We start from the raw sequence: 26,786 nt of genomic DNA on the forward strand, positions 1-26,786 counted from the left end.
GCATGCTGCCACTGGTAGGAAAACAGCCTGCCTGGATCCCAAAGTTGCTCGCACACTGGTGAGAGTCCCCTCTGTGACCGCTTGTCGAGCACCTCTGAGGCCTTGCGTTTGATCCCCAGCACTGGAAAAAAAAGAAAAAGAAAAAGAAAACAAAAAAACAAGGAGAGGGAGAGAGAAAGTGGGAGGAAGGGAGGGGGGAAGAAAGGAAGAAGATACAGAATTTAAGAGGGGGAAGAGGGAGGGAGGGAGGATGGATCCATGGCAATACTTCTGGTCAAGCAGGGCAGCCCCAAGAAAGTCCAGAGATTGCTCCCAGGAAGCCCTTGGCCTTCCCTGTATTGCTGCTCTGGAGGACTGGATGGGTGTGAAGGCTTCTGGGATTTATTTTATTGCTACCACCGTTACCTTCATCAGCTGTGACAGTGAAACAAAGGCTTTCTTGTTTGTTTTCTGGCTTCCACCACCTAAGTCACAACCAGGCCTCTGCCAGGCTTCCTCCCTCACGGGCGGGAGGTTGCCGTTTCATGAATTATAAGTCAATGTTTCATGCTCCAATATGTCTATTTTACTTGAGATTTTTCTGGCCTGTCAAAAATGCCAAGCACTGACAGGAATAATAAGTTGGGTCTCGCAGATGGCATGAATGAAATTGTTATCAATTATGAGAAAAGAATTTGTGTTTAAATGTCAATTACAAGGATGACTTCTATCCTGCCTATAACCTCCTGCTAAAAGTAGAAAATCTAAAAATTTTTTAAGAAAGCAAGAACATGAAAATGTTATATTCATTTTTATACCAGTCCTCATTATGCTAATTTGGTCATAGACCTTAATGTGTACAAGATAATAATTACCCCAGCAGAGTAGAGGCAAAATGAAAATTATCTTATGAAAAAAATAGATTGTATGAAACTTTTAAATATTTTAAACAGATTTTAGGTATTAAAGGCATTAGCTAACTCCAATATTAAATATCAAAAGATCCCCATTTAAAATGTATAACTGTCTTCTTCTAGCACATCACACCCAGTCACTAATATACTCAAGATATGGAAGGAAGTTATTTTTCAAATTCAGCCATAAACAAACATATAGTGAAGGCAACCACCTGGAACAAATCTTTTTGGTTGGTTCTTTCCAAGATAAACATTAATCTAAAAGCTTAATCTGCAACTCCTCTGCCCCAAATCCTACTTCAAACTGATCCCTCTTCCTTACTCCCTTTCTTTCCTTTTCCCATTTCTCCCTGAAAAGCTTCAGTTGCATTCAACCACCCAGGGCTCTGCCATACTGACTTTTAATCTGGTCTGTGATGTTTTGGATATGAGGTGTTCCCCGAGAGCTGCTGTGTTAATGTAGGAATGTTCAAAGATGAAATAACTAGATTATGAGAGCTGTGACCTAATCAGTCCCTTGGAGTTTGAATGGACTACCTGGGTGGTAACTGTAGGCAGGTGGGGTATGGCTGGAGGAAGTGGGTCACTGGAAGCATGCTCTGGTGGGTGTTCTTCTCTGCAACCCCTTCCCCCCTCTCGCTGCTTCCTGGCCACCTGAAGTAGCTTTCCTCTGCCATACCCTTTTGCCAGGATGTTCTGCCTCACCTCTTGCCCAGGGCAATGGAGTGAATCTCTGAAACTGAAATAAACTTTTCCTCCTCTAAGTTGTACTTGCTGGATATTTTTGTCAAAGCAACAAGAAGCTAACACAAGGTCCAAGTCATTGGGGGAAAATAAGGAAAATGAACAAATGAACAGCAATAATAATAAAAAAATCAGTGGTGATTTCAGTAAACAGGTAGGAAGCAAACTGACTCATCTTTGGGTGCAAGCCCTGTTCTTTCCTGTCTGCCCTGCTCTCTCCTGTTTTAATCTGCAGCACCGGTGCTCTTGATTATGCAACAACATTTTTTTTTTGTCTTGGTGCTGGAGATTGAACTCAAGCATTCTAAGCATGGCTGTACCTCTGAGCCACACCCCCATCCTTTACACGACAGCATATTTTTTGCAAAAGCCAATTTATGTAAAAACACATGAGACAGACTCAATACTTTTCTTTCCTGGGCCCCTTGATATAGAAAACCATCTAATCTACTCTAATGTTTTTAACGAATTTGGTCATTTTGGTGTGATGGGTGCTGGTCTTGAAAGAAAAACCCACTGAAGGCAAGAGCAATTTACTTGGTTAAATGTGTGGAAAATTTTAAATTGCAGGGGCGCTACTAATGCACACGTGAGCCATATTTAGCATCCCAACCATCAAGGGCTCAGAATAAAATGCCAATAGGCAAAGAGCAACAAAGTTGGAGGGTGTTTTCTAGTTGACTCTTGGAGTGATCTCCCAGGAATAAATTCTTAATTCATTATTCAGAAGGAAACACAAGATTACTTTCAATTCAGTTTTTGCTTGGAGAATTTGAAAATCCAGAACCACAATGAAGAGCAATCCCATCTCTCCACACATCACCACTGCTCACGATGACGTGTCGCTGGAACTCACAGTCCATTATCAGAGAAATTCCCTCCACCTCTTTTCTGAAGGTTCTTTTACCTTCTCTTCCTAACTTCTCCCTGGAAACCTCTCAGCTCATGTCTACTTTATCTTCGTGTCCCTGACCACAGTATTTGGTGCTTACTTTTCACTTCTCTTTCCACACTGTTCTCCTATCAACCTAAAACAACGAGAGGATGGTTCTTGGAAAAAAATGTTATTTATTTAGGAGTGAACATAAGATTACGACTTGGAATATGTGTGCTCTGATGGATGACAGGCATATTCAGGAAGACAAAAGGAGGTAAGAGTTTTTAAAAGCAAAACAAGGAAGGTTACATAAGCTGTTTTGAAATAATTATTCCTGACTACAAGGATCAATAACAAGGGTGGCATCAGCCCAAGTCAAATAGGCAGTTTCTGAGCAAATGTCCTTGAAGAAATATTCTTTATGCAAGGGTGTAGTTCTGGCAGGGTGTCTTGGGGTAGTTCTTATTATCAGGCAAATCATGCATGAAGGATGCTTCTTCATGGCTTCCCACCTTTATTTTGCTAGGGTTTGACATAAGTGACTCCATTTTGATTCTGGTCACTTTTACGATGCTTACTTCCTCTCTGAAATCCTTTTGCATCACATGCCATTGGATCATTGTTGCAGTCATCTCCCCATTTGTGTTAGGCAGCTTTCCTGTACTATAACAACTTGCCAAGAAACAGTTTTAGAGGGTTTAGTCAGTGTTCAGTTGGCCTCATTGCTTTGAGTCTGTGGTGGTACATCATGGTGGAAGAATGTGGTCAGGAAATGAAAGAGGGAAAAAAAGGGAACAGAGTCCCACTGTCTCCTTTGAGGGCACCCCAGTGACCTGAAGACCTCTCACTAGGCCCACCCAGCACCAACCTGGGTGAGGACCAAGCCTTAAAAACATGGAGCTTTGGGGGACCCTTAAGATCCAAACTAGAGCGCCATCTCTGATTCATGCAGCCTTGTTCCTTGAAGACAAACTTCTGTAGTCTTACCACTGACCAACCCTACTTGTCTGATGATGTCTGTGATTTTGTAAATAGTCCTTCCAATATTCTGACATCTCAGGTCCTTGATCTGATGACCCTTCTCCAAGGACCTTATTCTTCACTCAGTTTCAGCCTCTTGTCTCTATAACTATGCCCTAGACCTTACTGCAATAATGATTGACAGTGCAGATCTTGTCAATAACTTTTTGGCCTCTACCTCTTTCTTGGTCTCTCCATCTAAAATCTTGACTCTAAAAATCTACTTCATTGAGTTCTAATATCCATTTCTCCACCCTACCAATCTTTTTCCCTCTTTCTCATCTGCCTATGTTTTTGCTTTTCTCCTGATCTAGGTTAGAGTCCTTGATCCTCCATTTTAATCATTATTTTGCTTTAACATCTTGCAACATTAACTTCTTTACTCATCTCCCTCTTTCTTCTCACTCTTTTCATAGCACTGCCGTCTTGGTAAAATCCAGTTCTCCAACTACTGTGTACTTGTACACGCTCAGCTGAACTTGAGTGGAATAAAACACGGAGCCATGCATGATGATTATTAATCTCAAGTAGACTCTTAGTCCTAGCTGCCAGTTGTGCTGTTCACTGCTACTCCTGGTCAACTACCTTCTTCCTCCTCCTCCTCCTCCTTCCTCCTTCTCCTCTTTTGTGTCCTCTCTTTTTTTATTTATCTTTGGTCAACTACTTTTATCTTCCCTTCTTTTCTAAACCTGACACCACCTTCACTCTCAGCTGAATTCGCTCAGCCTCCTGCCTGCCCTCTCATCTTTGCCCACACACTTTCCCCTCTCCTGATTCTATGGATAAACTGCTTATCATGCTTTAAGGCCAGGCTTCCACTGGTACCCTCGATACCATCCCTTCTTATTATTCAAGAATACCATGTAGTTTTTTCTATTTCTGTGTCATCATTTCTTCCTTCTCTATTAGATCATTTCTTTTAGAATACAAAAATGCTGTTGGTAACTCCCAAGTTTTTAAAAAAATTAAAACTCTCTTGGTCTTCTGTCTGCCACAGTCTCATTTCTTTGCAGTAATTTTTTTTTTTAAATTCATACTCTGTCTCCAGTTTCTCATCTTTACCCTTTCTTGAGCCCACTTCATTCAGCCTGTGGTTGCCAGCACCCAACCAAGAGCTCTTGTAGACATCATCAGTGATGATAATACAATTTGTGATGTGATTGCTTACAACATTCATACTTATCATATCACAACTTTATTAATTACACATTCATTTACTAGACAAGTATTTGTTGACCACCACTATGTACCAGACACTGTTCTAAATGTTTTCTGCATATTAACTCACTTAAACCCATAGGGTGGGTACCATTATTGTCCCCATTTTATGGTGAGGAAACTCAGAACCAGGTCAAATCTGTAGCACTCACCTGTTGATCATTCCCTCCTTCTTGGAATACTTTCTTCAACTTATTTCCTGAGCCTCTCTCTTAGTTTTCCCCCTTTACCTTCTTAACTATTCCTTCTCAGTATCTTTGGCTGGTTCTTCCTCACCTGCTCTATATTAAGTCCTGGAGTGCTCATTCATCAAAACTTTTCTTTCCCCACATTCACTCCCTCTGTGATCTTACCCATTCCCATAACTTTAGTGCTACCTATTTATTATTGACTTCCAAATTTATATCTCCTTCCTGGATCTTGTTCCTGAATTTGACTTGAGAGTGCCTAAGTCCATTTAGGCTCTATAATATAATAACCGCAGTCTTAGGTGGACTACAAACAACAGAAATTTATTTCTCACTGTTATTCAAAAGTTCAAGATCAAGGCATGAGCAGATTCCATGTCTGATTTATAGATGGCCCTCTTCTCATTGCATTCTAACTTGGTGTCAGGGACAAGGCAGCCCTCTGGGGTCCCTTTTATTAGGACACTAATCCCACTCATGAATGCTATGTCCTTGTGTCCTAATCACTTTCCAAAGGCCCCATCTTCTAATACCCTCATCCTGGTGATTAGGTTTCAATGTATACGTTTTTTTAACATTCTGTCTATGGCAATCTCTGACCTTTTCCAAATGTCAGCCTACTTCAAACCATGCTGGCTCCCTGTTGTTCCTAATCTTGGTAATCTTGTTCTCACCTCAGGGCCTTTGCATATACATACTCCCCTGTCTAGGATGCTTCCCCAAGATGTCTGCTGTGGCTCATGGCCTCACTTCCCTCAGGTTTCTGTGCAATTATTCCTTAATAGAGCAGCCATCTCTGACCATCCTGTGGGAAAGGAAGTTACTCCTCACTCCAGCTCCAAATGTCCCTTTTCCTGCCCTACTTTTTGTTCTCCATGTGTCACGTGGCATGTCATATATTTGCTCATGCATTCATTTTTCTCCAGAAGAAAGCTCCATGACAGCCAGGCCCTTGTTTTATTCACTGTTCTGTCACCATACTGGGTATTTAACAGGTGCTTGGTAAATTCATTTGTTCAACAAATAAAAGAAGTAGCCAGAGGAATGCAGACATATATACTTTTCAAAATTCTATGTGCTTAGTTTTTTTAAAAAAGTAAATTCTAAAAATGTAAATTGATTTATATTTATTTGAATAAAATAATGAATATATAAGTGAGTTGTCTTTCATTACCCTTTACTTTTTCAGGCATTTATAAATGTATCTGAAATTATCAAAAGAGATTCCAGAAGGTTTTGTTTTCAGATGTTGGTAACAGAAATAGTTTAAACAAAAACATTTTAATGGGTTATGGTTTTGCTGAAGGATTACAGTATTTTTGAAAGGGAAACATCAATAATCCAATTTTACCACTTCCCTCAACCTTTGAAACATATAATACTCATTAACATGGAATTATTTAATAGAAATTTTGAAAAATAATAAAAACTTATCCTGATATTAACTGTCCAGTGTCTAAAGGTTTTTAATAATGTCTCAATAATATTGGTTCAATGAATTAGTTTCTAAGAAAAATGGCCAGACTTAGTTAGCAATAAATCAGGTTAGACAATTCACAGAAAAAGCAACTAAAACTCTGCTTGTAGATAGCAATGTGGAAAGATCTGGTATTAAGCAAACCACTAACCAAAGTGGAGCTCTATTTTCAGCTCCCACTAACAGTGAAATTAATATCAAACATATCTGTATTTGAAACTTGAAGAACACAGTTATGCAGTTCTTTGGGAACAAACTTTTATGAAAATGCTACAAAGAATTGTCCCTGAAACCCAGTTACAAAGTCATACCACATTCCCAAAAGCTTTGTCTCAGAACTTCTAAAAAAATTTTGTGGGCAACCTCTTGACCATGTCACTGGGAGGACAGATGAATGCTGAGAGTGTATTTTTTCATGAATAATTGCCATTTACATTTCCCCCAAGGATACAATCTGATTCACCCAGCGGCCACGAAGAGAGATAGCCTGAGACTGTCCTGGCTGGTGGACCCATGGGTCTGGGTTAAATGCCAGTCAGCCTGTCCAGAGGTGTGTGCAGTTTGCCTGGGACATTCTGGGCATAGCAGGGAGTCATTCATCTGGGTAATAGCCAGATGGAGGGAAAGATCTTGCCAAGTCAGAGTTTCCTCCTTTCTGAAGGAGATTTCTAGAGATTTCTCTCCCTGTGTCAGTTCAGTCACCTCTGGAGAGACAAGAGCTCACTGAGAAGTTGATCCTGATGTGGCTTCACAAACCCCCACAAAAACCTGTGACCTTCTCTGAAACCTGCTGTACATCTTGGTTCCCCAAATTTTTGCCATTCCCAATGAACATGGTTGATTAAAATCTCGGCAGGATGTGTCTCCAGTCCTGGACTGGTGTCTCCAGAGCGGGGAGACTATTAGACCACGGAAATCACTTTATGAACATTTCTACAGTGAGTCCTTTCCAGATCAAATCAGAGGAACACTGGTAGAGGCAGGCGGGAGGAGTTGTTTATTTTCCATCCTTGGTTATCTCCTTGCTTGGGCCTGTCTAATCCATACTGCTGCCCCCAGAGCCCCACACCAGAGCCACCCTGCTGGTTTCCACCCGAAGAGATACATGCGCATACCTCTGTGTGTGTAGAAAATGTGAACTGTGGCCCCCTGCTACTCTGTAATCACAGACTCTGTTTTATACTCTCTTTTCATTGAGGCTGATTGTATTCTCAGAGATTTTGGTGTTGTAGTTGCTGTGTTTTAAGTTTCTCATATGATTGATTTACATAGGTAGACCCTATACATGAATTAATTTATTCAAGTCTGCCTCTGGTAGGGCCTCTTAAGACAACCAGAAATCCCATTTCCAAAATATGAAGAGAAATTGCTAATTCAATAATATAGCAGAGAAGTACAACTGTAGTCTGGCATTGTAGGCACCCACGCTCCTGGCTTGCTCACCCTTTCTCTCTTTTTTATGCCGAGTTCAGCTGACTATGCTTTAGGCTGTCTAGGAGCGTCTAGAAGGAAAACTTCAAAATAGGCAGCTTCAGTCTTCTGTCAGGTCCTCAAGCTGTTCTGCCCACTCATCACTGAGAAGCCAGTGAAGATGTGATCGTTAAAAAGGTTAACTTCTGTTGGTGGAGGGCTGCAGAGTGGCACCCACTAAGGAAGATGGCAAATCATGGTTTACACCCAAGGTCATGTCCAGCAATCCGTGCCTGCCCTTCAGTAACCCTCTAATCAGGAAGGAATCTCAATTGAGAATGACTGGTTGCCTCTCTGACTCTGTGGTTGCAGACTAGCTTGTGGCCACTGGCTTCTCAGGAACCATTGTTAGCTTGTTATTGACTGACACTGACAGAGAGGCGTGGTCAAGTCCCTGGAGAAGGACTTGCTCTCCCTGTCTCTTTCCTGGCCATGCCATCCCACCATATTCAAAACTGTTTTAGTGATGCTTTGTTCATTAGCCACGGTGAATTTCCAATTCAGATCTTTTCACTAAAGCTCATTATGGAAGAAAGAAAGGTAAGAAGCACTGTGGAACATCCAATGATTAATGCGTCTCTCCTCAAACGAGCAGACAAGATATCTGATGGTGAAGGGTTAACTTTGGGTTTCACAGGTAGGTGAGGGGTTGTGAGTTAAGAGTATAGACACCTCTGTCAGATGTTCCTGGGATATTCTAGCTTTTGCCCCAGGATGTGTTAAGTCATTTCTAATGCATCATGAATGAAATTTTTTTAAAAAATGTGCAGCTCAGGTCCTCATTCTCTAAGGGTTGGCTCCAGTCTGGGGCACTTAGGGCCAAAGCCTTGATTTCTTTCACAAAACAAAGCCCGCACAAGCCTTGCACATGGTCTGAGCTACGTAAATGTGGTTTTTCTTTTTGCAGGAATAAAGAAATCCTTGGTCTCTTCTATAATTGCACCAAATTATATCTTAACAATGACTTTGTCTTATCATGGCATTGGTTTCTTTCCTTCAGAAGGGAAACTGCAGTTACCATGATGTAAAATCTGGCCAGAGGCTTGAAGTGATTTCAGTTAAAAAGCCACCTCAGCTGTCCCCCTTCAAACCCAGGCCAAGAGCAGAGATGTAAATGACAGGCTCAGCTGCTGAAGCCATGCACCAGATCCACAGTTCATATGACCAAGAGCTTGGGGCCCATGTCAGCCTTTTCCATCACATTCCTAAACAGCCTGTGGCATGCTCAGCAGCCCCCTGTCCCCGGGGAGGGTGGAGGCTGGGGCATGCAGTCCAGGATCTGAACTCTACTAGCATGTGAGGTTTTAACAGTCAGACTGTGTTAACCCGCAGTGTGTTTATGCACACCTGCCAGACCCAACCCCACTGACAACTGCACTCAAAGAATCCAAACATCAAGACAGTGTGCTTTTAAAAATTTACTGCACCCCAGGGAAACTGAGGCAGGAGAAGAGCCAGAATCTGTTTCCAGATATAGAAGACCCACTCACTGTCCTGCACAGAGATTCCTTTCTAATGAGAACTGCAAGATGGGATCAGGTGAGAGGGATTAAGTCAGGGTTTCAACCATGGCCTAGTTGACATTGGGGCCTGGATAACTTTTTGTTAAGGGACAGGGACCCGGTGTTGCCCTATGCACTGAAAGATACTTAGCAGTATCCTTGCCTCTACCCACCAGATGTTAGTAGCCCCCTCCCAGCTGTGACAACTGAAAATGCCTCTAGGTATTTCCACCATGTCCCCTGGGGGTTCGGAATCACTAGCCATTGATAACCATGGAATAGGAAGAGAATTTGGTGAAATGACATTTGCATTAGAACTTTAGTCTTTGGGCAAAAATTAGTCTTTGGGCTGTATCTCCAGAGCTGCTTATCATTGGCTTGAATTATTGTCTACAAAAAGCAGCAGTCCTCAGAGCTGAGGTATTCAGAGGAGTTGTAATTCCTTGGTTGGAGCAGAGGACTTGAGCTCCTCTGAAGGGCAGCACTAGAGTAGCTTGAAAAAATGAGGCACCTGTCCCTTCCCCTTTTTCTAAAAGGGATTCACTGGTTCATTGATTCATTCAACAAACACTTTGAGGGCTGCTGTACCTGGGGCATTGTTCTAGACATTCAGAATTCAGCAGTGAACAGAACAGATTGAAAAAAAAGTCTCTGTTCTCATCCAATTTGCACTTTGAAGAGGGAGACAAGGAATATAATAGAGCATTAGAAGGTGACAATGCTATAGAGAGAAATGAAGCTGGAAAGGGGGTTAGAGAGGGCTGGAGGGAGCTTGGTAGACCATACTAAGAGGTAGAATTTGAGCACCTTGAAGGTGGTATATGTCCATGCAGATGTCAGTGAGGTAAGTTTTCCACATTGGAGCAATAGCAAGTATAGATTTCCTGGCTGAACATTCCTTGTGTGTTTGAGGAATAGCAAGAAGAGTTTTGTGGCTGGCACAGAGTGAGTCAGAGAGCGAGTAGTAGGACTTGAGGTCAGAGAGGGACCAGCAAGCCAGATCCTGTAAAGCTCCATGCAGAGATATTGACTTTGACTCTAAGGAAAGGAGTGGAGGCCAGGGAAGAATTTTATGCTATGAAATACCAGGATCAGATTTAAGATTTAAGAGGATCACCCTGGCTGCTGCCTTGAATATGGACTCCAGGGGGCAAGAGTCAAAGTTACCATTACTATTAACATTATGGCATGGTTTCTGCCCCTAGGAATTTACCACGATTGTGAAGATAGAACACGTCCAACTCTAATAAGGAAGTGTTTGCTAAGTACTATGAATGACTCAGACCAGAGAAGTTCTGTGGAAGTCCAGGGCAGGGAGCCATCCTTCTGGGGAGTTGGACTTCATGGATGCCCTGGGCCCTAGGATAAATAAGCAAGATTTTTGTTTTTGGCTTGGTGGATGGATATATAATTGACATTCAGTATATGGTGCACATTTAAAATGTAGACTTTGACACATTTGGAATTATGTTTATACACATGAACTCATCCCTCCTATCACAGTAGTGAACAGACCTCTTACCCCTAAATGTTGTCTCATGGTTTACAAGAGCAGGTGAGAATTATCATCAGGGCAGGAGCCTAACTAAAGTCACAGAGGGAAATTCAGGGGCTTCCATGGAATAGAGGCAAGCCCATGAGGCTCTCCAGGAGGGTTCTGTGAGGAGCTGTGGAGGATATTTGACAAGATGGCTTGAGGAAAATTACATGGGGCCCAAACACTGGGCCACAAGTATTAGGTCAAAGGGGAATCATGGAAGTTAAATTTGTTGTAGGACATGGTCAAAACAGGGCTTATCTGTTAAAAATTCATCTTTTAAAAACAAAGGCAGCACCGCCAAATTTTAGGTATTTCATTTTATTTTTTGTAGAAAGTCCAAGAAAGCAAAGCCAAGTACATTCATGCTGCATTTCATGCATATAAAATCAATGAAAGGAAAAAGAAATATTAGGCAATTTTGTAATTAGGATACTTAACAGAATCCTTAATAGCCTTATAGAAATCCAACTACTTTCTGAGTGAAAATAATTCCATTTACCACCTGATGGTACCTTAAAGCCTACACATAAAAAAATATATCTAGTCTAGATAGACTTTAGTAATTGAAAGGTAAAATTTTAGTATGTCATATTAGAATCTCGATTAGTGCTTATAATTGTAAAATGTATCACTTTATTTTTGCGTCATGTTGAACATGAACTTTAAAGTTAAGGGAAACCTTTTAAGTGTGTAGTAGGAGTCCACTCTCTCTACCTTAGCTCTTCCTCTATTTCTGAATGGATCCTATTTCCACAGGGCCAAGGGATAGATTTTCAGGTTTGGAGATAGTTATGCAAATGTGAAATCATTTCTCTTTCTACATCTCCTGGGCAGGTATTAGTAGCTCCCAGGAGACAATGGCCAGTTGGTGGCTCCGTGATTCTTATTGAACATCTAGCAAAGCCTCTTTGCAATATTACTTACTTTTAAGGGGGAAATAAAGAAGACTTTCCAGTTAGTCCGTCCAGTGAGAAACATATTCTTAAGTTTCATGGAGATGAATGACTCTTGGGTTATTTCATCCCTTAAAACAGGAAACAGGCTGGGACCCTTTCAGGAGATGCTTAGGGATCAGCTCAGGGGCTTCCAAGGCCCATTCTTGTTTGGGGGTGTGTGCGCGCGTGTGTGTTTTAACATCAACTTACTCAGATGTAAGAAATAGTTAACTAAAGATGATATGTTTTCCTCTTTACCATTCCCTCCCCTCTTAGTTCTAAAAATGTTTGCCAAATCCTACTGGATAAAAGATCATTGTAACCATCATCACCACCACCATCATCATCATTGCACCTTATGAAGTACTAAATTGATACCAGTTTCTGTGTTAGATACTGATACTAACAACACTGAAAATAATTGCTATTATTTATTTAACATTGATAATAATTACTGCCATTTGTTTAGCATTTACTAAGGACGAGACTATGCATAACACATTACACATATTATCCCATTTTATCCTTATTTAATAAAATAGCTACTATTATAAACCACCATTATTATACCTAAGGAGACTGATGTATTGATATACTTTTTAAAAAATGTCTCCTGGTCACACAATTACTAAGTAATTGAACTGGGACTCAACTCTCCCATCCTCTTAACCAAAAGTTTTCAAAAGAATCAATAACTATTTATCCACACCAATTGGGAAAAAATACGAACTGGGTATTAAAAAATAATTAAGTGGTGTGACAAGAACAATCTCACTTATTCTTTTGAGTAATTCATGACCTGTTCTTAATTGTATTGTTTTAATTAAAATTCTCCCTTTTCTTTTGAAGTGAAGAATTAGTATCTCTTCCATACCACACTTGTGAATTATTTCTAATTCTTACAACAACTTTAGGTAATATTTTCCACTTAACAGTGAAAGAACTGAGACTCAGAGAAATTTTTCTGGTGTCTCCATGTCCCAGAGAGCAGGACAGAACTGGTACCTCTCTACCAAAGTCCATGAGTTTTCATCTTCTGCACTTCATGTGGTCACCTCTTGTTTTGACAGAAGTGCTTTGTTTCGTTTATTTAGCTATTGAAATTTGTATTACTCATACCTGTCTTTATGGGCAATTTTGGAGGTTCAGGGCCATGGTGCTGGCATCAGCTTATTCTTGGCAGAGTCCCAAGGTGCACTGGCATCGCATGGCCAGATACAGGAGAGGGAGTGCGCATGTCTGTCTGTCTGGTGCAGGATGGTTTTATCATCTGCAACACGTTTTTGAATGTTGCAGTAAGCAGCCCGGTTAATTACGCTCCCACCTGCCTTTGGTGCGCCCAGCTGCCTCTCATGCGGATACAATCATTCAAATTCAAGCTGCACATGCCGTTTTTAATAGGACCACGTCTCTTTGCAGTAATCCAGAGCAGAATCACTTAGGCTGGGCACAGTCACTACATCCCAGGTTAATTTAGTTTCTTATGTAGAACAACTTTGGTCTGACATTTAACATTTCTCCCTTTGGTGGGTATTTTTTTTTTTTTTTTCTTTTGTCTTTCTGAGCTCATTACCCAGCATGCCTTTATGCCTTTACATTTTTTTTCCCCCACACGCTAGGATCCGTGTCTGTGTGCACACTAATGTGTGATCGTCATTACTGGGTGAAGTGTCCTTGGCTCACAGAATAGGCTTTGAACAGTGAATGCAAGCTTTGGGTTTAGATGTTGCCTGGCAGACCAGAAGGAAATTTCTATTGAAGTTTTACGTTAATGAAGTAGGAGTGTGGACCACCTCTTTCTATGACAACTACCTAACTTTGAAGCATGATCCAGGCTAGCATCCTCACCTTCAGTTCACACACTGTGTTGAGTGAGAACGCAGACTGCTTGAGAGTGGTAACTTTCCCACAAAGAACAGTGGTGTGTCATTACTTTGCAAATTGTCTAATTTGTTCCTTGGCTCCTCTCTGAGGCAGTCATACGTCTTGTTTGTGGTCTGGGAATTCCAGGAACAACAGGAATAAAGGATACTGATGTTTAGCTCTCCTTATTCCTGCAGGGTAGAATTAGCATGATAACTGAGTGAGAAAGACCCTGGGCAATTGTGACCCTTTGCATCTCCATCAAACTCAAGTGGAAAATGGGATAGAAGAGTCAGGGAGCTAATAAGCACGAGGGAATAGAATCTCTCAAAGGAAGAAGTAACATCCACTGACTGTCATTTGGGGAGTATTCTTGGATTTTAGATGCTAAACTGTCCTCTCTGACAACAGTTAATTAAGATTTGGCCAATTACCCTGATCTTTCTTCTGAAATTACTGGAGGGAGGCAAATATCCCTTCTTTAGAGACATTCAAATCCAAATATTTGAATGTTTAACTAGGAATGAGAGTATTGGTATTCTTGATTCAGATCCACCAAAGAAGGTTTGCTACCTATTGATTTACAAACTTTCAACTTTGCAGTTTCCTTTCAAGAGAGAGGGTCATTAATACCAACACCTGCCTTTGGAAATACAACTGCTATGAATTGCACTGAGGTTCTTGAGGAAGAAAGGACACTCATGGGGAATGTGACAAGGGCAGGCAGGGGGCGGGGATGCAAACCCAAGCTGTGGAAGGATTCTAAGGAGTGTGAAGATAAATCCCATTGATCTTTTGGGAAGCCTCCAGCTGTGGGAAACAAAACATTGTATTCTCAGGGCACTATCTTCCATTCCCAGCCTCCTGGGACAGCATTTACGGAGGAAGAAAGTTTAAGGAACAAAGTGGAAAGAAATGGCCTTTGAAGAACAGCTTAAATCTTGTTGAGCTTGTCACTAGAGGCCTCTAGAATAATAAACTAGAAGCAAACATCAACAGGAATTTGTATAACACATGCTGGATGCTGACTCCAGCTGTTGCCTTCATCACAAACCCAGAGGCTTTGGAGGAACACACTCAAAGTACTCTTTTGGCTAAAATAATGCGTAAAATCACCCGTCCTCAATAGTGGCTCAATAGTGACATTAGCATTTATTGCTGAGCAACCTGTCCCTCAGATGATGAAATGGAACAGAAAGCAACAAGCAACATTCACAAACAGCTTTGTTCACCTGGGCAGTAGTTCTGGTTGTCTTTCTTGAGTTCCATAGACACCATAGCTCTCCTTACCAGTCCCTCCTCATGCTTTGAAGGCTGGTTGCCAACTTCTGGAAATAAGCACCATACCTGCTTGCAGAACCAAGAGTGTAGTACTAGTCTGGAATTTTCCTTTCGGCGGGTTTCTCTTATCTTCTTGCTGATGAGCTATACTCATGGCTAAAATATTTAAAATTTTTTTTTTGTATTTAAATGTTACTTTCTTGGGAACCTAGGAAAAAAATGAATAGATTAATGGAGGCTAGACAGTCTACTTTAATAGCTTAAGGAAGAATCAGTAAAAGGAGGAACCCACATGAGACTCTTTAGGCAGGTATGACAGTTATGGTCAGAAAACTGTTTTAGTCTAACATTTGAAAGAATTCATTTCATGATAATTGTATAATAAGAGGCTATATCAGTCAGCTTTCTGTCACTAATAACAAATACCTGAGATAATCAACTTGTAATGAGGAAAGATTTATTTTGGCTCAGAGTTTGTAGATCAGGCAGGGATAGAGAGAGAATTTCAAGTCACCAGGATGTGGAGGGCTAGTGAAGCCATGGGATTGGAAATGATTGGTGGGGAGATGAAGTCTGCCTGAAGATGAGAGTCAATTTAGAAGAGTCACTAGACTTTGAGAGAACCTTAGGGATGGGGCAGGAAACCCCACTTTCCTGAAATACTCCATGCAAGAATTAAGAGAGCAATAGTGAGATCAGAAAACCTTCTTATGAGATTTTCCTTGTTTTTTTGCAACAGCCATGAATTGGACATATTGAGGGGTCTGAACATTAACTTCATTTATCCCTTCCTTCTGAAGAACTTTATCACTTTCCTGAATATCTTCTAAAATTCCTTTTCATGATGAGGCAAAAGTGATTTTGTACATTTTCCTGAAAGATGAGAGTATTTTGAGTGCAGACCCCCTAAACTTAAAAAGTTAGGATGAAAATGCTTCCCAAGTGTCAAGAGCCAATTTTCATGTGGGCCTTAAAAGTAAGGGTTCAGCTTGTGGATGTTTCATCCCTGTTCCATCTATTTCCAAAGGTCATGGGATGAGTCAGAACTAGACAGTACAAATGTCTTTGAGGCCTGTTATTGGTAGCCTGCCTTTGCTTTAGCCATTACTTCTCTTGGTCCAGGTTTCTTTGGGTGTCAGCTGACCAGGGGTGCTTCCCTGGGCCACTGTCGTCCTTTCTTTGTCTATATTAGGAAAGCACAATTCATGTGTGTCATCTGTGATTCTCAATCTTTCTTTCTCTCTTTTTTCCCCTGAATTTTACTTCTTTTCCTTGAAACAGTCTCCTGTTTATATCAGCACTTACAGAAAGCTTTGTCTGTTGACCACTCCTCTTTGGAGTTTTGAGTTGCACTAAAATATTTATAATGTGTGTACAAACACTTGAAAGCCTTTTCAGTTTCCATAAAATGTCTCTCTTGACTGAATGAAGACTTTTGATGATAGCAACTAACATAGGGTTTAAGATCAAGGGTTGCTTAACTTAAGGAACACCTCTTTGACATCAGTCAGCAATTACAAACTCATTAAATAATCAATCTCAGCTTTCCTCCACATGAGACAACGCTGAGCTCTTCTCTTTGACTATCTGTGGCCACCATATTGTTAATAGTCTCAGCTGGAACTCTCATGGTTAGTTTTGTTGGCTCTCACAGGACTGGCTTTGGTAGGCACATGTGTGACTGGAAGAAAGCCATGGGGAACTAAAGTTCTTGTTAACATCTTGTGAACCAAAGGGGAGCACTGAGCTCCACGGCATGTCTATTGGTAATGGGAGTTGCTATAGACTGGATTAGAGGTGGCAGCAAAGGGATGTGGCATTGGGGCAGTCCAGGAACCAAGAAGGATTCCTGGATGGTAAACTCACAGAGGGCAGGGATTGTCTCTATGGATTCTCAGATTTCCAGTCTGGTGAGGTGCCCGGCATGTTGAAGCCAACATGCCTATTTATTTCAGTGTTGCAAATTGAGCTACAAATAGCAATAGGTTTAATAAAGAGAGAACTGCTGCAAGGGAAAGTATTAAAAACCTGAAAGAGAGAAGAAAAGAAATTCTCAAACTCAAGGATGGCTCATGCAATTTCTGTAGAGTGGTTGTGTCTCCATGTCAAAATGAAATCCAGAGTCTCAGGCTAGCATCTAACATCTAAAATAAACTGTGATGTGTGGAAGTGACTTCTTTCATAGTTGCCTCTACTGTAGCACTTCTTTCATATGATTGGGTTAACAAAAATATTCTAAATAAGCAATTTATTTGAGGCTTCTTGAAACCGAATAGTTTGGTGATTTGAAAGCATATATCATTGGTTATGGATTGTGCTTAAATGCCATTCTGCTGATTTTTCATAGTATCTTAAATTATACAGTAGAACGTGGGAATACATAAGTGAACTATGAAACAACCAAAAGATAAAATGCCATATAGTCATTAAAAATAACATTTTCAAATAGCATTTATTGATAAGGGAAAATTCTCATCATGTAATGTTATGTGAAAAAGCAAGAAAATATATCTTGGCACATATGGAGACCCAAATAAATTCTTTTTGAATAAATCAGTGTTTCCTATAAAACCTTATATCTGTGCAAAAACTATGAGTGTATTGATGGATGTATTGATTGATGAGTGTATTTATGTCTCTTTGGCTCTCAAAGTGAAAAATCTTGGATTAGTGGTCAAGAAAGTATGGGTATAATCCAAATTTTTAACTCTTTTGGAGCTGAGGTGACAGTTTGTTCTAGAATGGTCCCTCGGGGGCTCTTTCAGGTCTCCCATGCTCTAAGCTGGTCTTAGAGACTGGACAAAGCAGCTGTCATTGAGAAGGATGCCACCAGACAAGCCTCATATGGTTTGCATCTCTTTGCCAACTGAGACTTGTTCAGCCTTGACCTCCCATTGTTTCCCATCATTTTATATGACTGTCTTGAGTTTCCACCTCCTGAGTCACCCCTTGCTGCTGCTGTGTAAAGAGGCCTCTTGATTTATTAATCAATTAATCAGTGCATGCTGGGGAGCTGTTCAGGGTAGTTAAACAGGGAAAACAAAATGCTGGAACCCATAATCAAGATGGATTGTAATTAAGAAGGACCCTCCCATCAGTGATCTTCCTGTCCACCCTGAATGCCCTGCACTACCCCCTCACCCACGCTCACCACACCAGATTCATCCCTGATGGAGTTTCTGCTCCATAAAAGCTACAGCAAATTTCAGAGGGGAAGATTTCTTCTAATGTCCTAGAGGAAACTAACCCTTGAGATGAGCCTCATCAAGTATTTGCAACAACTGTTGAACCTCAAAAGTTCAATCAGCCCGTTAAACTCAAAACATGCCATAATGACTTTGTCCATACAGGCAGATACTATTCTCTGTTGCACTCTATAGGACTCCTATTGGAATCATTGAACTGGAAGAACATTACACCAAGAATAGACTGTGGCCTTGTGTAATAGATTAGAGTATCAGTGAGATAAAGTAATTTGTCCAAGGTCACACAGAACTCCAAGGTCACGGGCAGCAGAACTATTCCAATGCCCAATTAACATTCCTAGCATTGTTCCTATGTGTGCTTCTGCTTTCCTGTGAAGTTTAAAGCAAAGTAAACTAGAGACATAATCCTCATTAAATCCATTTTCTGATTTCTCATAGGTATGTGTTAAGAGTGGCCTCTGAACTAAAGATCTTTTATTTTTATATTGGGTCTTGTTATATTGCTCAGGTTGATCTCAAACTCCTGGGCTCAAGTGATCCTCTTGACTCAGCCTCCTGGGGATCTCAGACAACAGTGTGTACAACCATGCAGCTCTAAGATTTTTGAATAGTAGTTTTAGATGAATTTTATGGGGAAAGCATCTTGGACTATTGTAATGGGTCAGGAAGCCAAATACATGGACAGGGCAAACGAAATACACTAGTTAATCTTCAGAGGTTTGCTGTGCTACTGGGATAACTGACGTCTGGTTAAGAATCTGCTTTGGTTTGGTCTCCTTCCAATGGCATTTAGCATAGAGTGTTGATGAAGCCAAGATTTTCTTAGAACAGAATTTCTGTTCCTGATCCCAACTAGCCCTTTCATCCATTACCAACTTTCTAGGGATAATAGGAACCATGGGTTCACAATGCTGTACCACTGCCCCCCAACCATCCTGCCTGGACAGACATTAATGTCTTCTGTTGAACACTTGAGGAGGGTTCAGGTTGATTCTAATTCTTAAGTGAATATAAGGTGAATCTGAAATGTTCCTATTTGACTGGCTGTAAGAATACTTAAAAATCATATTTCATTTTATTTTGTTTTGTTTTATATACCTTCAAAGTTTTCACTACAAAATTCTTACATTTGTCCAATGCATTTGTCAACTACATGCTGCCCATCTGATGGATGGATGCCAATCAAACTCTAACTAGAGTTTGACTCATCAACCAGACATCTGAATTGCACTCACTAGCCTTGAGTTACAGACTCTCCTTTTTCTCTGTTCATGTGTTCTCCAGGATCCTGCTTTCTCAGCTGTGATTCATGACAAGCTCCAGGTCCCCAACACCATCCGGAAGGCATGGAATGACCGAGACAACCGCTGTGACATTTGTGCCACACACCTGAACCAGCTGAAACAGGAGGCCATCCAGATGGTGCTGACTTTGGAGCAGGCAGCTGGCAGTGAGCATTATGATGCCTCACCTGGATCACCCCCACCGCTCTCCAATGCCCCCACCCTGGTGGGGTCCCGGCACATGGGTGGGCTCCAGCAGCCCAGGGATTGGGCCTTTGTGCCTGCCCCCTATGCCACCTCCAACTACACAGGCCTTGTCAACAAGCACAGCAGCAAACCCAATAGCCTTGGGGTCAGCAACGGGGCAGAAAAGAAGAGTGGATCTCCCACGCATCAGGCCAAGGTCAGCCTCCAGATGGCCACAAGTCCCAGCAATGGGAACATTCTCAACTCGGTGGCCATTCAGGCTCATCAATATTTGGATGGCACCTGGTCCCTTTCAAGAACCAATGGGGTTACCCTGTACCCTTACCAGGTAAGTTCCTCTGTGAGCAAGGACAAGCAGAGTTGGCTAGAGTTAAGGTAGAGAATTGGGCAACTCTTCCTTCTCCACCCTTCTGCTTCTGGGAGCTCCTCTGCTCAGAGCTTAAAGCTTTCATGTGACCCCCACAGTGTTCTCATCTAACCAGGCCTGCCTGTGTTGAGAGTGTAACCTCTGAACCTTCTACTCCTGCCCTCTCTCTGCTCATTCAGTATATCTCCTTCCTAAGAGATCTTATTGGTCCAGATAGTGCCAACGGCATGCCAGCAATCAGGTTTACTGTGATGCATAGTGACTTAGAGTATAGGCCCTAGAGACTGGCCCTAGAGGACTGGAGTCCAAGTCCTGATGTTCACTTACTAGCAATATGACCTTGCACAAAGGGTTTGTCTTAATTCAGAATCAGATCTCTCATGAGCAAATAGAACAGTAGTGAGAATTAAATAAGGTTATGTATATAAGACATATGGTCCAGTATCTGGCATATGGTAAGGATTGTCATTGCGGTATTAACAAATATTTAAGAAATTAAGACAAATGGGTGAGATGTTTTTGAATCAAAGAATATGGTAAGTCCCTAAAAATCAAGATTTTAAAGCAACCTGTGGAAAGAGCTGAACATCATTAAGAATTAAATATATGAAGGACATATAATCTGTTAGCATTATGCTTCCATTATCAATACCTTCTAAATGAGGTATAGAGTCCCTTCCTAATCTCTCTACCTTGACAGATCTTAACCCTTTACTATCTGCAACTCATCTTAAATTTTGTTGGGATTGAGTTACCACAGGTGTTTCACCTTTTCTTCTTTTCTCCTATTTAGATTAGCCCATGCCTCCTCATTTCTCTAGAAGAATATAACAGGTCTCAAATCCGCTAAGGAATTTTTAAAAATTGTGCTGATTTTTTCCTGGGTGGGTTTTCTCTGGGGTGAAATTTGGGTTAAATTCATGTGCTCTGTGTCCACTGTGACCATTATATGGGAAGCAGCAGAGTCATGACCATTATTGGAGTGGAGAGGTGGCCAGGGTCATGGGTTATATTAGTCATGGGAGTTAACTGGCATAATAGGTGATCCTTCAGATCTCAGGTAATTTCTTACTGCTTCCCTCTCATGGTGGGTATTGGGTGAATGGCCTGCCACTGGTGCAGGGACTTGGTCTTCTTCTATCGATTGTGTCACTACCACTGGGAGCCTCAGAGTCCCCCAGCAGATCTTCAGGAAGATGAAGAAAGAGCCCGGAAACAAGGAAAGAAAATGTGGAGGATCTCACTGGGGGACTTTAGGGGCCCAGCCTGGCCTGGTAGGGCTGTATGTTGCTTCCATCCTTATTCCAGTGGCAGGAATCCAGTATCCTGGCCCCCACTTTCCTGCAGAGGAAACTGTGAAAGCCAATCTGCCTATGGGCCCAGGAGAAAAATAAACAAGTTGAGTGTACACATAACACAGTTTTGTTACATTGGGCCAAGGTACATGGAAAGAGAATGAGTCAAGAGTGGCTGATAAAATTCCTGGTGACTTTTAGAGTATTTGAGAGGGGTTTAGATTGTGTTTCTTGATATCTTGAAAGAAAATGTGAAGCACTGATTATTTTTCTAAGAAGTCAGCGTTCTTAGGTTGTCAAACTTTTCATTTACTTGGTACCTTGTAGTTTCAACAATAGAATACACACATCATTTTATTTAGCCCTAGAGCAGGCCTGTGAGGTAGGCAGAGAAGATGTTAAGTCTTCTTTTCACAGATGGGGATTATGATGCTTAGAGAAACTGAAGGACCTGTGGCCACACAGCCAGTGACACCAGCACCAGCCATCGCCTCACCCAGGCCCAGGGTTTCCCCACCCCTACTTCCAACTTTCCTAGCTTACCCCTGAGGTATCTCCTTTCAACATCTTTTCCCGATAGTAATCATTTTTAGACCTGACACACCAAAAAAAAAAAAAAAAAAAAGAAAGAAAAAAAATCATCTCTTGTTTTGACTTTTAGGGTTGCTGAACTGTTGTTTCACTTTTGGACAGAATTTTCCAAGTTGTTTATATAAATATAATAAACAAGCAGTGACATCCTGGGGAGGCTTTATGATTTAATCTTGAAAATAACTATTTAGGGGAATGTGTTAGCTAGCTTTCCATCACTAGAACAAATACCTGAGATGATCAACTTTAAAGAGAAAAGGTTTATTTTGGCTGATAGTTTTGGCGATTTCAGTGCATAATTGGTTGGCCCTGTTGCTTTGGGCCTGTGGTAAGGCAGTGCATCATGATGGGGGCATGTGGTAGAGCAAAACCGCTCACCTCATTGTTAGGAAGTAAAAGAGAGTGAGGAGGGGGCCAAAGTCCAGCAACCCTCCTCAAGGACACCCCCCAATTACCTAAGGACCTTCCATAGGCAATACCTCTTAAAGGTTCTGCCATCTCCCAATAGTGCCACTCTGGGGACCAAGCCTTTAACACATGGGCTTTTGGGGGATATTCAGGATCCCAACTAAAGCAGGCAGGAACAGAATATGACTTCTTTTTTGTTATGGAATAGTATGGGATTTTTTGTTTAAAATTTTCTAAATAGTATACTTTAAAATTACACATGAAATACATACTTGATGTAAAATAAAATTTAAACTATATGAAGAGTTTAAACAGACTTTAAAACTCAGTGTCACCAAGATTTTATAACTTGGGTACATTTCTTCCCAGTATTTCATGTAATTTGATTTTGTAAAGTTATAAATAGGCTCAATTCTGTGAACTGCTCTTCACCTAATAGATGGGGGTGCATTTTCCCTTGCCATTATATATATTTAGTATAACATGATCTTTAGTGTTAGCATAATATTATCCACTCTCTGAATGTATTCTAATTTATATGACCAAGCGTCGATTATTCGCGTTCAGGGTTTTGCTAGTATAAATGAAATGCTCAGGTGAACATTCTTCCACCCAGGTCATATTTCAGCAATCCCCCAGTTGTACTCGTTACACAAGGAACTCACATTTCACCTTCCACACCCCACAGCCCTTGAGCATGTATCAAGGGCTCCTCAGAAGACACAGCTGCTACACTGGTGCTGATGAACAAGGATGGAAGAACTTGGAATTGGTGCTTTTGTTGAAAACATTCAAAGTATGGTGAAGATTTGTAGGAAGGGGGAAATCCTGAAGATATTGCTTGAAAGGAAGATTAGGAATTACTGGTGCATTTCTTTTATTTTTGCAATAGTTCTGTTTCTCTTTTTCCCCTATCTCAAAGGAAAGACAATATCTTGAATAAGAGCAAGTGTTTATTAAGTCCTAGTCAATTGCCATGCACTGTGCTAGGTGTTGGGTGGGGTTGCTACCCTGGCCTAGAGACCCAGGTTCCTGTCCTGTGATCCTCACAGTGAGGAAGAGGCAATTGTACTGCCCATTATGGGGCAGATGGGTGAGTGCAAAGGCAAAGAGATGCACAGTCTCTGAGAGCATGTGGAAGGAATTGGAATCCATCCCATGGGACAAGGTGGCTACTATGGCTTAAAGCTAGATATAAAGGTGACTCACACAAGCTACCAGCTTGAAATTGTCCAGGATAAATTGTATTGCCTCTTTCCCATTCCAGTATGGACCAATTCTTGCATTTCCTCTGAGTAATACTCAAAGGGACCAGAGGAAATCTCTCTGGATAAAGAGATTTGGGACCTAGCTATGAGTTAGTGTCCCCTGTGTTGTGACCATGTCGTCCTGATGCCCTGGGGGAGGGACTCGGGGTCTGGCCAGACTGAGTGTCTCCCGTTGTGGACATCTCCCTGCAGTAAATAATCTGCAGTTCACAGTCTAGTCAGCTCATCAGAGATGGTTGACTGCTCTGAAAGCTGACCTCATTTTTCCTGCTCGCCCATACTCTCACTTCCCTCCCCATAGAACATATTACTGCTGGGTTAGTGCCAAAGCTGTTCACTGGGCACAGAAATATCTAGACTTTGTCACTACTGAGGGTGCTGCTCTGCACCCATGGAACCTGAGCCTATGGAAATGAGGGAGAAGAGGCTTGTTCTTCTGCCACTTTGATGTAGTGAGGATGAAATAGGGAGCCTGGCGAAACCATCAGATGGGTAACAAAGGGGTCCCACAAATCCCTCAAACCCCCTGTTATCATACCCCTGTGCAATAGTCTGCAAAGGTTTCCATAGGAAGACTGTCTTTCTTTCTCTTGCATGTTTATGCCTCCAGAAAACAGGAACCTATAAGCATCATAGATAAGAGAAATTGAGGCACTGAGATCACATCAAAAATATTGAACAAACCACAATGATAATTTCTCATTAAATATCTTAGCAAACTGATTTCATAGGAGAAGATAAGATGGGCCCTGCCAAAGAAATAATTTCTTCTATTAACTTGCAGAAATTTAGCACAATCATGCATGCAGAAATCAGAAAATGCTCTCCAGCTGTCCTTTGACCACATGACTTTTCTAGATTAGTTCCTTGTAATCCTCTATAGATTTATTACTTCTTTTTGAATGGTGGTTGCTTTAGCCCAGTTTACACTCATTATAATAAGTGGTTACAGAAAAGATTGTACACATAACACTCAGAATCTTAGGTTGTCAGTGATAGAATCCACTTCTGTAAGATGGCAGTGAGATTTTACATCCAGGTGAGAGGTTTGGAGACAGTCCTATCTGGTTCAAGTCCCTAGCTCCACCAATTGATGAACTGCAGTTTAGTAGCTTAACATCTTAGTTGAATTTCCTTATCTATCAAAGTCTTAACTCACGAGGTGATTTTAAGTGATAATTAAGAAAAAAGCATGAAAATATCTTATGAACTGTAAAGCAGGAATGGCAGTATAAATGACTTACTTTAATCCCCTCATTTACCAGAGGAAAAACCTGAGGCTGAGAGACTTGAAATTTCTTTGATTTTGAACTTCCCAAATCCTAGTTTGATCTCTTTTGCTAATGATAAACTCATGCAGAATAGGAATCCACTTTATGCCCTTGTCCTTCATAGCAGCTAACATGTGCAAGTGTGACTTGCATTAGAGAAAAGTTCAATTTCCCATGACTGGCTCTAGATTAAGGGGAAAAATTACAGATCACAAAACCTATCTAGATCACAAGATTTTTGATGGAGACCATCAGTTATCTGATTCCAAGCTAATCTTTAACCTGAAGTATCATGACACTATTAAATCCTTGGAAACAATGAAAAGAGTCTGGGTGGCATTGTGATGTTACTTTTAATACAGGGCATTTACAAGGATAGAAGAACTTTATTTTATAGGATTTTGATTAAATTGAATTGATCAAGAAAATTCAAACTTGGGGGTTATTATCTCAGGGGTAGATCTTAGGCTCAGTATATGTAAAGCAATGGATTCACTCTTCAACATCCCTCCCTTTCACCCCCGCAAGAAAAAATGAAAATTCAAGATGATGTTAGATTGACATGTAAAAAAATAAATCTATAATGGGTCTATAATACAGTGAAGGTATTCAGCGTGCATTCCTTGAGTTAAAGGAAAAGGTCTTCAATAAACATTATCCTGCTTTCTCAAAAGGCATCGTTTGGAATCAATGTTAGAGATAATGCTAGACTGAACTCTGGCTGAAGTTACTGTGGGATTGGCTCTATTTTTAGATACGGTTGTGTCTGTTAAGCTCTGTCATTATAAGCCTTTGCATATTAAGATATGGGCACAGAGGTATGAAAAAGCAACACCAACCTTGAACCAGCTCAAGGTTTGCTAAACTATAGAACCTCTGCAGTGCTCAAAACTTTCTCCTCAAAGACAGAAGTACTGGGAGGACTTGGAACCCCTGAGGGTAGAAGGTGAGATCTTGCAAGACCTGCCAGGTGCTGTTGTACTGAGGCTTTTTGTTTATGCTGGATCTATGGAAATCAGAAGCACATCTGGTATGGCTGATATCTGGGGGCTGAGACATACACATGCCCCTCCTGGCTGGTCACTTTTTAAGAAGGCACAGAGATGGGTGTTTGTACTATGTTAGGAGTGGAGGATTTCCATTCACACTCTTTGCAACTCTCCAGGGTGCAGACATTTCCCCTTGAAATATCTAACCAGTCCTGGTTCAGTTGCTGCTGCATTTTCCCAGCCAGAGCAATAGCATCAGATGTTCTAATTATGGCACTGAGAAGATTTTAAAGACCAGATATTTTGAAAAGATTTTGATTGCTCCTGTTTTTAGATGGCCAAAAGGGTATTGGATTGTTCGTTCATTTGTTTTTTGACGAACCATGGATACAGAAAAAGGAATCAGTTTGTGTATTCAGTCACGGACAGAACATTTCTCAAAAGGGTTCGGGGTGAAATTCCAAAAAGGTAGTCATTGCTTGTGAAATGGTCAGGGCCATGTTATGAAAGGAACATACAGAAAATTTCAAAAATGTTTTCAATCTGGTCATTTACTTGGTGCGATAGGCTGACTAAGGCCCCACTTCCAAGATATCCATGTCCTGATCTTCACAATCTATGGTGTGTTAGTTTATGTAGTAGAAGAGAATTTTGGGGTAAGCTTAAGGATCTTGAGATGTGGGAATTGCCTGGGACTGTCCAGGTGGGCCCAGTGTATTCAGAATAAATACAGAGAGGCAGGAGGATCAGAGCCAAGGAGGGGAGAGGGGAGAAGATGCTGCACTGCTGACTTCAATGGTGGAGGAAGGGGCCACAAACTAGAGTGTAAAAGCATTTCTAGAAGCTGGAAAAGACAAGGAATCAGATTATCCTGAGATCCTCTAGAGGGA

General features: G+C 41.1%; 1 protein-coding gene across 1 annotated transcript in view; it reads left to right on the forward strand.

Annotated features, from left to right (window-relative positions):
* Positions 1-26,786, forward strand: part of KIF26B (kinesin family member 26B) — a 490,037-nt gene that overhangs the window by 162,385 nt on the left and 300,866 nt on the right. The window contains exon 3 of the mRNA XM_079106603.1: positions 19,502-20,035. Within this exon, the coding sequence (XP_078962729.1) occupies positions 19,502-20,035 (534 nt within the window). The remainder of the gene's footprint in view (positions 1-19,501; positions 20,036-26,786) is intronic.

The sequence above is a fragment of the Sciurus vulgaris genome (genome assembly GCF_902686455.1).
Source record: "Sciurus vulgaris genome assembly, chromosome: 12".
Taxonomy (NCBI): Eukaryota; Metazoa; Chordata; class Mammalia; order Rodentia; family Sciuridae; genus Sciurus; species Sciurus vulgaris.